This window comes from Coenobita brevimanus, chromosome 73 (genome assembly GCF_032717465.1).
Source record: "Coenobita brevimanus isolate Jiangsu-jjx chromosome 73, ASM3271746v2, whole genome shotgun sequence".
NCBI classification, from domain to species: domain Eukaryota; kingdom Metazoa; phylum Arthropoda; class Malacostraca; order Decapoda; family Coenobitidae; genus Coenobita; species Coenobita brevimanus.
This window is the reverse complement of record NC_137026.1, coordinates 1,043,777-1,057,755: the sequence shown is the minus strand read 5'-3', so window position 1 is coordinate 1,057,755 and position 13,979 is coordinate 1,043,777. Positions and strand designations below refer to the sequence as shown.

General features: G+C 41.5%; 1 protein-coding gene across 1 annotated transcript; it reads right to left on the bottom strand.

Moving 5' to 3' along the window:
• Nucleotides 1-10,183: 10,183 nt before the first annotated feature.
• LOC145407406 (uncharacterized) lies at nucleotides 10,184-11,902 on the bottom strand. The gene is made up of 2 exons (XM_080278337.1): nucleotides 11,858-11,902; nucleotides 10,184-11,125 (listed from the first exon to the last, which is right to left on the bottom strand). Exons 1-2 carry the CDS (start codon nucleotides 11,900-11,902, stop codon nucleotides 10,184-10,186), a joined length of 987 nt encoding a protein of 328 aa, XP_080134463.1.
• Between the last annotated feature and the right edge of the window lie 2,077 nt (nucleotides 11,903-13,979).

Sequence of the window (13,979 nt, the reverse complement as noted above, 5' to 3'; positions counted from 1 at the left end):
CTGTAGATTCATTGACTTCACTTCTTTGGAAGGCCATAACTTTTCTCTACATTCACCTATAGATTCTGTTTCTTACACTCCCAAACTCACCAAGCCTTGCAGCTCCCCTTCGTCTTCACTTAACAACACAATATCATCGGCAAACAACAGTACAGGTAGTTTCCAAACACTGCCCTCTCTCACTAGGGCTGCTCCAACATCTACTGCCCTACCTTGTATCTCTTTTACAACCCCATCCATATACAGATTGAACAACCATGAAGATATGACATATCCCTGTTTCAATCCAACCTACAAAAAGAAAAATTCACTCAGTTCACTATCCACATGCACTGCAGCCTTAGCACCCTCATACATACTCTCCATGGCATTCAACAACTTCCCATCTACTCCATATAGTCTTAACACTTTCAACAATCCTTGTCTATCCACCCTGTCATATGCTTTACCCAAATCCATGAAGGCCACATACAGCTTCTTTTCCTTCTCCAGAAACTTTTCCTCTAAAGATCTAAGAATGAATATCTGATCTATACAATCTCTTCCCTTCCTAAAACCTCACTGTTCTCCAACTAATTCCTTTGTTATTTCCCTAACTCTGTCAATAAGTATCCTACCATATACTTTTCGTATTACACTAAAAAGACAAATGCCCCAGTGATTACCACACACTTCTTTTTCACCTTTTCTTTTGTACAGGGGAATAATTATACCTGACTTCCAATCCTCTGGGACTCTACCTTCCTCCCAGGTCAATGTGCACATCTTCTACATCCATTCTACTACTATCTCTTCCCCATGCTTCAGCATTTCACCACACAGTCTGTCAATTCCTGGGGCTTTCCCCATTTTAACTTTCTTCATTGCTTCCACAACTTCCATCCTACTAATTTCTTCCTCTCTTCTCACATCCCTCCTTCTCCCAGCCATTCCCCAGCCACTTATACTTGCATTACTTTGATTCTCTATGTTCAACAACTCCTCAAAGTGTTCTCTCCATCTGCTCAATTTTTCTTCCTTCTCCACTAGTAATCTACCATTTTTAACTTTCACTCCCCACCTAACTTCTTTGGCACCCTGTCTAACTCTCTTTACCTCTTTCCAGAATATATTCTTACTGTACATTACATCCACTTTACACTCAAATTCCTTCAAATTTCCTCATCCACTCTCTTCTTACTCTCTCTTACTAATCTTTTTACTTCTCTCTTCCCCTCTACATATAACTCTCTCTTCCATCTCTCAACTTCTTCCACACCCATTTCTCATCCATTCACTATATGCTTTCTTCTTTTGTGCCACAGCCTGTCTCACCTCTTCATTCCACCATGCTGTTCTCTGCACCCTCTTTCGTCTTTTCACCCCATACACCACCTCATTTGCTGCACAGATTTCTTCTGTGAATATCTTGCACGCACCTTCCACGTCCTCATCTGATCCAATCCATATTTACCCAATCACTCCTTCATTTCCCTCTTAAATTCTGCCTTTTCTCCCTCCTCTTGTAAGTTTTCCACCCTCCTTGTATGCACTACTTCCTCCTGTCCTTCCCTTCTTCTATTTCTTCATTTCATTTGGACTCTGATTCAGAAAGTCCACTCCCCCAACCTGTATATACTTTTGGGTCCATTAAACATCTTCTCATCCTTTCATCCACACACACACATAATCAATCATTGCCTTCTGTTCATTCAGTTCACCACCAATGCTTCTCATCACTCCCCACATATACCTATAGATCATTTTGTGCCTGAAGAGGGTATTGGCTATCACCAACCCCCTCCTGGCACAAATGTCCACTAAAACACTGCCATTCTCATCCATCTTGCAGGCACAACTCACTCACCAACTACTCCCTCAACCTTTGCATTTCCTTCTTTTCCATTCATATCTCCAATCAAAAACAAAAGAAAGAAGAAAAGAGAGAAAAGAGGATGGAAGAAATGAAGGATGGAGGAGAGGAAAGGGCAGACACCCATGAGCAGCACTACATCGAGTGAGTGGATGGTGAGTGCCCCCATGTACCACTGATTATCACCCATGGATAATAATGTCTTAGCTCAGATCGTCTGACATGCTGCATTAGGTGTGGCCTGCCACAAGTAAAGGGGCACTTCAGAACTAAGCACTCACAAGCATTTTTTTTTTTTTTTTCCCTACAACCCACTTTTTATTAAACTGGCAATCCAGGATAAGAGATAAAACATGTCTTCTCCCTCACTTGTTAGTGAATGGCACCTTGCCTGCTTAAAGCCTGATTTCTTCTTCAAGCTTTGCCTCATTCATCATAACTATATAATTGTTCTCACACCTGAATGAATTGTCAGATGCCAAGTGAATAAGAATTTTTTCTGAACAGTTTTCCAGTCGCCACATTTCAAATTTTTTTCACTCCTGAACTGATACTGGAGAGGACTTAAAACTATTTACCCATTCATCACACATGAATTTCCCCAATCCTTAACCCCTAAAGCGTGGCCGTCGACAGCCGACCCCCCCCCCGTGTGGCGGGGTTGTATCGCACTCTGAGTACCTGTAGGAAAATATTTGCCAAAAATCAGAGATTAACCCTAGAACATAATAATTCTTATGGCAGATAGTACTTACATTCAGCTTTCTCCTGAGACAGGTGTTGAGCCTTTGTGGACTACCCAAGGACTTGTGGAGACTTGCAAAGTTGGGTAACAAAATCTTCACTTTCACACCTCCAGCAACCCGGTTTCCCCTCTACCACAGCCTCAATCTGTCACAGTACACTTTATACTACAACGTACAGGTAGTTTGGAATCCGTATTTGTACAATAAGCACTGAAAATAAGGCTACAATCAACAGAGCATATGGCCGACATGCAGCGCGGCGGCGGTCTTCCCGTCACTGAACAAACATTTCCCTTTTCACAGCTAAAAACACGTATACTACATTACTTTCCTTCATAGTACTTCCCAAAGGCTCGCATGGCACTATTACGGCCATAAAAATCACTGTCACTGCCAGTATTGTGAAGCGGGAATGAGAAAGACCACCGCGGCGCGATTTTATTCTGCCTTACGCCAGTCACTTTATTCTCGCTCCTGTCGGCCACTCGCACTTCATTTCTATCGCTCACTTTCACTCTCGCTGTCAGTTTAGTGCCTTATTCATCAATGTCACTGTCATTACTTATAAAAATAATATTTTCTACACACCAAACTGTCACTGTCATAACACAGAATAGAAAAATATTCTTTCAACTTCTTACACTGGAGTGACTGTCACTCTCAATACTTATATTATTACTATGTACAATAATTTACACTGAAATCACTGTCACTGTCAGTGCTTTTACAACTACATACACTAATTTACAATCAACAGACTGTCACTCTCAGTACGTACAAGAAAACTAAACACTAGTATCACTGTCACTCTCAGTATTATTTACATATTTTTACCCTTATTTTCAATATCTACTCAGGCTGTGGTGGTCAAAGAAACACGGGTAAGTGCACAGGGGAATCTGACACTCTACACTGCAAGGAGGTGCGTCTAAAAGTTCGTTCTTGCCGGTTAGTGTGGCTGCAAACATGGCACCTCCTCAGTGCTTTCCCCCTCTTGGCAGTGCTAGGTAGTGGCTCCAGGCGGTGTCACTGAAGGTAGTCCTGGCACTGTAGGCGGTCTGGAGGTGTCTGTGAGTGGCGCCTGGGACCTGATGGCAGGGCCTGCCCAAAACGCTGAAGCAGCTGGTAGACACAAGTCTTAGAAAACCGCCTGAGGGAGTAGTTAGCTGGCTTCCTGTTCTTGATCTTATACAGGATGAAGGCGTTCAGCATGCACATATCCAGCAAGTGCAAGAACACCTTCCTGTACCAGCGACAGTTCCTCCTCAGGCAGTCAATCTCTCCGATCATCATATTGGACTTGTCCACCAGCCGCATATTGACGTTGTAGTCAATTACAGCATCAGGCTTGATCACAGGATCGCCAGTCCTTCTGTCGACCTTCCCTGTGGCTTGCATTTCCCCCTTGTGGACTGTGGTGAGCACAATGACGATCCTCTTGTCGTGCCACCGTATCGCCAGCATCTTGTCGGATTTCTTCAGGTGCACATCCCCTCGCTTTGATCTTTCAGCCTCGAGGAAGGCAGGGTAGTGTGCCCTATTGCTCCTGACAGTGCCACAGGATCTGACACCGTGCTCTGAAAGGTACTTGGCGAGTTTGGGAGCTGTATAATAATTGTCCGTATACAGGACATGATTCCCGCCAAAGTACTTTTCCAGAAGCACTTTCACCACAGAGCCAGAGAATCCAAGGGGGTCAGTCTTGTCCAAGTCCACATTGCTGGCGGTGTAGATAACGAAGTCTAGGATGAACCCCGTCTTGCAGTCGCACAGCACGAAAAACTTTATTCCAAAGCGGTGGCGTTTGCTTGGAATATACTGCACGAACCGAAGACGACCCATGAACAAAACCAAGTGTCATAAAAAAACTTTGTAGTTACTTGTAGAGAAGTTATATATATTAGACTTGTGGACGAGCGGTTGTTATACTTGAGTAGCTTTGTAAGTAGATAATCTTCTTTCCCATTTGTCATGCAATGACAGGAGAGGTAAAGAATAATATGGGACTATTTTTATTTGTCTTGGAAATATTACACACGAGTGAAGTTAAGTCGGGTCCCGCTTGCTACCTCCTGTCTCGCTTGCTCTCTCTCTCTCTCTCTCTCTCTCTTCCATGTTGCTAAGCCCTTCTCCCTACGACCTGCCTGTTCTATGGCTAGCCTCCATCTGAGCTCTCTTTCCTAAATTCTGGTGAAACAGGAGTCGTGTCACGTGTGTTCCCTGTGGTTGGAAAGTTCTAGAAGCCTGTGTGTGAGTATGTGTGTGTGTGTGTGTGTGTATGGTCACTAAGCTTTGTTCACCTGGTGTATCGCTGACAAACTAACTGCATCATCTCCTGACTGGCTACTTCGTAATCTGTCGTCAGCTTTTCCTCAGTGTAACTTGCAAGATCATTTCCCATTCCCAGGCTTGCATAGAGCTGTCTATCTGTCTATTTATCTATCTATCTATTATGATTTGTAATTATAATATGGAGTCCTAACATATGCTCGGTACACGCCACTGGAGGTCCTCCGACAGCAATCATCATTGACACATGCTAATCTATTAGTACATAATATTGATTATAATATTGTATACATATAATATTTATAGTAAATAGTGATTATTCAGTAATATTACATTTTAAACAAGTTGTATACATATTTGAATAAATGCAATGGTTGTTGTATGACACTTTGTAAGACGTGCATGTACAACAGACGTACGCATATAATTGTGCAATGGTAATACTGCTAGGTTATACATTACATATTGAGTTATCCCTTTAGTAATGTCTAATAATTCACCTAACTTGTATGATGATGCTGGTAATACAGAATTGTGGTATAGTTGTATGACTTATAACATTGTAGCGGCATTGTGGTAATACATAATTGTAACATTTTATGAATTGTTACAAAATATTGTGGTAATGCATAATTGTGTTGGCCTTATAACTGTAGTTACATTTTGTTAATCCAACTGTTACATAAGTGTCTTGGCCTTATAATTGTAGTTAAAGTTACATAAAAGTTACATCTTGTTAATGCAACTGTTACATAAATGGTACATATTGTTTGTAGTTACATAGTTGTAGCAAGTGTAACATAATGCAATCGTTTGTCGTTACACAATTATAATATGGAGTTACATAATTGTTACATATCGTTTGTAGTTACATAATTGTAGCAAGTGTAATATAATGCAATCGTTTGTCGTTACATAATTGTAATAACTGCAGTCCTGACATATGAATCCGGTCATGCTGCGGTCGATGATAGTGATGATGTGCCATGCCACTTGCTTGTGGAGACAACAATTTGCTTTTTTGTTTGTAGTTTATGTGGTATTTTGGCATATGTAGTAACACTTACACTTATTTTCATTTGTTTGTTATGTGATCTTACTCTATTTCTCTCTTTTTTCTTTCTTACATTTTCTTTCTTTCTTTCTTTCTTTTTTTTTGTATGTATTGATTTTCTAGTTTGTTTTTCTTCGCTTGTGTACGTTTTTTCGGTATTGCTCGAGGTTGCATAATTGCTGGCTAATTTCCTTGGGACCCATTTTTTTAAGGTTTAGTTTATATTGCACAGATATAACTGAAAATATTATATAGTCCCATATTTTATTTTATATAAAAAAAATACATATATACACTATATACAGTATTAACTATATACCCTGACTTGTTCTTCACTTGTACATATCGTGGCCAATATATGTGTCAGCACTGTGTGGAAATCATTGTCTTCACGACTGTGTTGAAGATGTTCACTCTTGCTAATGTCATTTGTGTTGGCCATTTTTTTTTTTTTTGCTCTAGTTTACCTTGTAACTTAATTTATATGTTTCCACTAGGTAGCTTTAATTAATAAATGTTTAATACAGTTCTTTTAATCGCTCACTGAGTAACTGTGATGGTATATTTTCATTATCACTTTGTAGATATAATAATGTATAGCTGTATGTATGAAACACGTATTTTATGTAGATATAAATGGTAACACTCGTTGGTAGTAAATAAATGTTATAATACATGAATGAATATATACAGTGTAGAATATTTATTGTTGGTGCAAGTATTTAATGACTGAATTATGATGATAACTGAAGTAGGTATATGAATTTAAGTTGTAACTATATAGCAGGTTTTATATGTTTGTGCAAAATGTGTTGTCTATCACTGTGTATTGCATAAATCAAGTAACTGTGTAACTCACTAATTTTTTTTACCGTGGTGGGAATGGTGTGGGTGGTGTTGCACGTGGTGATAGCGTTGTTCTTCACGGGTTGATTGACGTGTTGTGGGGTGTCAGACACACGGCTTGGCGTCGTTTCAGCACATGTATGGTGACGACGACTTCCCACACTGGTAGCTGTGGTGAGTGAATGAGTAGCGATGAGTAACTTGAGTGAAGACGAGTGAGTAAGATGAGTTGTGAATATGGACTTGGTATTTGCTTCGTCGTCTTGACCTCTTCACTCCTGTGTCAGCAGTGGAGGTTGGGTGGATGTAGCAGAGAGAGGAGGGTGAGGTCTGGTGGTTATGAGTTGTGAGTCGTCTCTCACTCTTCGTTTGTTTGTTTTTTCTTTCTTTCTTGATGTATTCTTTTTTCTTGTGATTTACTCGTTGTAGGATGAAAACTGCCGCTACTTGTAGGTGCATGTAGAAGATTATACAGACGACTCGTAGAGTTGTCACTTGTAGTTGACTGTAGATGGTTGTAGTGTAGTTCGTTCACTGTAGAACTGAAGTTAATCTTGTAGAGTGTCGCCTGCTTTTGTAGAAATTTACTGTTGATTCGAAGACGAGGTGCATTCTTTTCGCTGCCACCAAATGTCATAAAAAAACTTTGTAGTTACTTGTAGAAAGTTATATATATTAGACTTGTGGACGAGCGGTTGTTATACTTGAGTAGCTTTGTAAGTAGATAATCTTCTTTCCCATTTGTCATGCAGTGACATGAGAGGTAAAGAATAATATGGAACTATTTTTATTTGTCTTGGAAATATTAACAAAGTCTCACACATGAGTGAAGTTAAGTCGAGTCACGCTTGCTACCTCCTGTCTCGTTCTCTCTCTCTCTCTCTTCCATGTTGTTAAGCCCTTCTCCCTACGACCTGCCTGTTCTATGGCTAGCCTCCATCTGAGCTCTCTTTCCTAAATTCTGGTGAAACAGGAGTCGTGTCACATGTGTTCCCTGTGGTTGGAAAGTTCTAGAAGCCTGTGTGTGAGTATGTGTGTATGTGTGTGTATGGTCACTAAGCTTTGTTCACCTGGTGTATCGCTGACAAACTAACTGCATCATCTCCTGACTGGCTACTTCGTAATCTGTCGTCAGCTTTTCCTCAGTGTAACTTGCAAGATCATTTCCCATTCCCAGGCTCGCATACAGCTGTCTATCTGTCTATTTATCTATCTATCTATTATGAATTGTAATTATAATATGGAGTCCTAACACAAGGACTCGTCGATCACTACTTTCTTGAAGGGCCGAAAGAACGTCATAAACCTGTCCTTGATCATGTTCAGGATTTCCCTCACTTTCCATAGGGGGTCAGTCTGGGAAGGCTCATCATTGTTGGAAAAGTGAAGGTACGTCATGAGCTGCCTGAAATGATCCCGAGTCATGTACTTGTTGAAGATGGGTGTGGGGCAAAGATCGTCAGCACTCCAGTACTCCTCGAGCTTGTGCTTCCAGTTATGTGGCATCAGAAGCATCAAGCCGATGAATACAAATAGTTCCCGGATCGTCATAGGAACCCATGCTGCCATCCACAACGTGGATAGCGTTGCACCTTCACCTTGATGAACTGCAGCACATTGTCCTTCGTACCTGTTCGTCTCAGTACAAATCTGCTCCATGACTTCGTTATCCAGGAAGGCCAACAGGTAGTCCAAGCATTCACCACCCTCGGGGACAGGGAAATCAGCCTGGATCCCACACCCAGTGGAATCAAAGGGCAGATCCTCTGGCACAAAATCAGAGCCCTCAGACCACACGAAGGCATCCAGAGTGCCCTGCCTAGGCTGGGAGTGGGTGGGTGCGGCGGGGGGTGAGGCAGGCCGTGTGGCAGAGGGTGAGGCAGGCGGTGAGGCAGTGGGTGAGGCAGGCCGTGTGGCAGAGGGTGAGGCAGGCGGTGAGGCAGTGGGTGAGGCAGGCCGTGTGGCAGTGGGTGAGCTAGGTTGTGCCTGTGTGGTGGTGGTGGTGGTGGGGAGAGTTGGAGAAGGTTCAAGGTCACTCGCAGTAGGCTGGGTGGTGAGTTGCCTAGGGCGGTAAACCTTACCACTAATTTTACCACTAGGAGACACTTTCCTACTCATGCCAGCACGAACACGGGGCCTACGGAAACCTCTACGAATACCAGACTGCCTACTTCCCTTCCGAGGTGGTGGAGACTCCGAAGACTCAGGAGAAAGCACAGCAGACGAAGATGGCGAGAGAATGGAGCTGGGGGTGCGAGGCGGTATGGCGGCGGCGTGACCTGGGGTTGGGGACAATGGCCGGCCTGAGGAGAACAATGGCTGGGAACCAGGGTCACCACTTCGTTTCCTCTTGGCCCCCTTGCCATACGCCACTCCCTTCTGCACTGGAGCCTTGCCTGACGAGGTGCTAGGCACAGGAATTGTCTCTTCCTGCACCTCAGATTCAGCACTTGATAAAGTGTCTGATTCAGCAAGGCTCGATAACACCGCAACGTCACTACCGTAGTCCATAGAGGCTTTCAGTAATTCTAGGCCTACAGCAGACTCACTCAGGCCCTTTGCACTCCCTAGTAAGGGTTTTGACGGGGTAGAGGTCACAAAGCCCTTTTTCGGAGGGCTTGAAGGCACTGACTCGGAAGAGCTAGAATTTGACATGGTGTCACCTTGAAAGAATGCGGTAAACTGACGCTAAACAGGGGCAAACTGCGCGAAAAAAAGCTAGTGTGACAACTGGGGAAGCAAGCGTTTCCAATTAGCATAAAGTGCTTGCGAGAGGAAGGCACAGATTGACATTTCTGAGCAGTCCGCGCGCTGCCATATAGCACGGCGAGGGTGGCCGGGCCGCGGTGAGTGGGTGGGTAAAAAAAAAAGATACTTGGCAACAACGGAGGTCAGTGGTACAAAGGTCAAGTGTGCTAATAGTAGCTAAAGGGTGGCGGTACTAATAGACAATACCAGCTTGAACCTGCTTGCCAACGGTTATTCAAAATTAACTAGAATCGTAAACGCAACGATCCGCCGTTATGTCCTTTTCGGCGAGCGTCGCAAACGCGACGATCCGCGTTTAAAGGGTTAATGAATTAAACAGTGTTGGATGACATCAGCTGAGTCAACCATTTACCACATTAAGCACACTAGAAACTCTTCCCTCCACAATTAATAGGTGTCTGGCGAGACTGCTTCTCTGACCAAACTGTTTACCACATTCATCACACTTGAAATTCTTCACTCCTGAATGAGTTAATAGGTGCTGTGTGAGACCATGCTTCTGTGCAAATTGTTTACCACATTTATAACACTTGAAATTCTTCACTCCTGAATGAATAGGTGCTGAGTGGGACCAGCCTTCTGTGTAAATTGTTTACCACATTCGTCACACCTGAAATTTTTTACTTCTTAATGAATTAACAGGTGTCGTGTGAGATTACCTTTCTGTGTAAATAGTTTACCACATTCATCACACTTGAATTTCTTCACTCCTGAATGAATTAACAGGTGTCTGTTTAAATCACACTTCTGTGTAAATCGTTTACCACATTCATCACACCTGAAATTCTCCACTCCTGAATGAAATAATAGGTGTTGAGTGAAATTAAACTTCTGTGCAAATTGTTTACCACATTCATCACACTTGAAATTCTTCACTCCTGAATGAGTTAATAGGTGTCGTGTGAGACCATGCTTCAGTGTAAACTGTTTACCACATTCATCACACTTGAAATTCTTCACTCCTGAATGAATTAACAGGTGTTCAGAAAGATGAATCTTCTGTGCAAATAGTTTACCACATTCATCACACTTTAAATTCTTCCCTCCTGAATGAAATAATAGGTGTCTGGTGAGACTACCCTTCTGTGTGAATCGTTTACCACATTCATCACACTTGAAATTCTTCACTCCTGAATGAAATAATAGGTGCTGAGTGAGACCAGCCTTCTGTGTAAACTGTTTACCACATTCATCACACTTGAAATTCTTCGCTCCTGAATGAATTAACAGGTGTTGTGTGAGACCATGCTTCAGTGTAAACTGTTTACCACATTCATCACACTTGAAATTCTTCGCTCCTGAATGAGTTAATAGGTGTCTGGTGAGATGTTTAATCTGTGCAAATTGTTTACTACATTCATCACACTTGAAATTCTTCACTCTTGAATGAAATAATAGGTGTCTGGTGAGACTACTCTTCTGTGTGAATCGCTTACCACATTCATCACACTTGAAATTCTTCACTCCTGAATGAATAACTGCATGCTGGATAAGACTGTTCTTACAAGGAAATGCTTTACCACACTCTAAACATCTGAACTGCTTGACTTCAGCTGAGGACACTGTGTCCTGGACAGTCTCAGTGTCACTGAGGAATATTCTGTCACCCACCTCACACTCTGACTGTTCTTCCTTTACCACCTCCAATATTTTGTCACCCACCTCACACTCTGACTCTATATCTGGTTCTTCCTTTACCACCTCCAATATTTTGTCACCCACCCCATACTCTGACTGTTCTTCCTTTACCACCTCCAATATTTTGTCACCCACCCCACACTCTGACTGTTCTTCCTTTACCACCTCCATTATTTTGTCACCCACCCCACACTCTGACTGTTCTTCCTTTACCACCTCCAATATTTTGTCACCCACCCCACACTCTGACTGTTCTTCCTTTACCACCTCCAATATTTTGTCACCCACCTCACACTCTGACTGTTCTTCCTTTACCACCTCCAATATTTTGTCACCCACCTCACACTCTGACTGTTCTTCCTTTACCACCTCCAATATTTTGTCACCCACCTCACACTCTGACTGTTCTTCCTTTACCACCTCCAATATTTTGTCACCCACCTCACACTCTGACTGTTCTTCCTTTACCACCTCCATTATTTTGTCACCCACCTCACATTCTGACTCTACATCTGGTTCTTCCTTTACCACCTCCAATATTTTGTCACTCACCTCACACTCTGACTGTTCTTCCTTTACCCCCTCCATTATTTTGTCACTCACCTCACACTCTGACTGTACATCTGGTTCTTCCTTTACCACCTCCAATATTTTGTAACTCACCTCACACTCTAACTTAACATTTAGTTCTTCCTTTACCACCTTCATTATATCATTCCTTTCACCTCTCTCAACTTCCACTATACTTCAGTTACTCTACCTTGGTGTTAATGTTACCGTCTACCACCAATAGGAAGACTTACTTTCACTGTACCAATGCTCAGTCATAAGATGCTCCCATTACAATGAATAATGTCAAAAATTCATCACTATTACTGGATAATAATAGTAATAATATATAATGGATAAAATTTTAACATATAAAATGGATAAAATTTCAACACAGACTATTATTCCTTCAACCCTTTGGCTGCGACCTATCATTTCTCGGTCATTCCCCTGGTGGCGGCCTAAGTCCCTAAAAAATTGTGCTAATTATAACTTTGTGGTTACTTTTCCAATGGGAAATGACCGTGAAGTTCTAATTTTTTTAGTGTGATAATGGTCAAAAATGCACATTTCTCTACGAAAAAAAATGTGAAAATAAATAATTTATACTATTGTGTAATTTTGCAATAATGATGAAATTATTTATATCAAGCAAGGTTTTTCACTTGTATATCTACACTAGACACATGTATAGTACACTGTCTGTCATCAAATCAAGAGAAATAAAAACTAACCGTATTTGTTCGAGAATACTGTAATTTTCTGAGGAAAAAATAAAAAAATAATTAATTTGTGCTATTCCCTAATTTTGCTATAATGACAAGATATTTACTTCAAGCAAGGTTTTTCACTTGTATATATACACTAGACACATGTATACTGTTTGTTGGCACATAAATCAAAACTTACTGTATTTAGACAAAAACAACAGACGTGTAGATGGAAATGTGTTTTTTCGGCTGTGGATTGTGGTCGCCTGACTTGCCACAAAGAATAATTAGTACGGTGACCACAGTCGCCTAACACGACCAAAGGATTAAATATTGCTAACATGTGAATGCTTCTGAATCGTAACTTTAAACATACAGGCCATCACTGCTGAGTCAGGCTGTCAGTTCAAGCATATTACCACCGTCTTCCTTATTTCAAATGCTGTTACCTATTGTCTCTGCCGTAAAAGATACTGCAAAGGATACCACACCAGGTATATCATCCAAAATCAGCTCCTTTGTGGGGAAAAAAAAATCTTCCACAGGACACTACATAAGTTGTTGGCTGAGGTACCTCTTGTTGGATGTGCTAACACAACATAAGATGTGCCCTCAGTCCTGTTTTGTACTTATTATCCATTACTTAGGCAGCACCCTGATGACAACAGTGTTTATGACTGCTTTGCTGTTCTAACTCCAGCTGTGAACCTGAAACAACAGCTGCCATTAGACCAGCATCTCCATGAAGTTAATAACACTGTCCAGTGAACCCTAATTTTGCATGGAGCTCATTTATGCTGTGGGAAAAAAAAAAAAAAAAAAAGTTCAGATTCATTTTTATGGTTATTCAATTTGCACAGCAATGAAAGACATACGGAAATGTATATAAAAAAAAAAAAGCGAAAGAAAAAAATGCTGTGTCTTTGTCTTACTAAGGGCTTGTTTGCAAATCTCAGTGTACAACATGAACTGTTATAAACAAAAAATACAATTTATTTAACATTTAATATCACTTTACTGTGACATTCATGATCAATACATCTTTAACCCTTAAAATGTGATGTTCCTTCCATAAGTAATCATCAAGTAACTGCTATGTTACTTTTGGAATGTATTCTGAATTTCCTGCCACCTCATTATTGTGCATCAGAGACATGGATACCATCAATGGTGGCACAGTTTGACAGTAAGCCTGAGTATACTGTAAGCATTCCTGTACTGAAGATAACAGACAACTTTTTAAAGAGCCAAAAGAGGGACCTTTGCGAAAATTTCTGATTCACTTTTCCCCAATACCAAAACAGGAGGATTATTAACCCGCGCCGTCCCGGCGACGTGAATTAATGCGGCAACATTGCAATTTGCACAATTTTCAATTTTCGCGAGTGATTTCGCAAGTGATTTTTGGCACATATACACGGGACACCTTCCTCTATTCCTCTACAAGATGCCAAGCAGGGACAATGCCTTGCACCGCATAACCTCCCTCCCCCCCCGCACGCCATTGTCTCAGCAATTCACCTGTT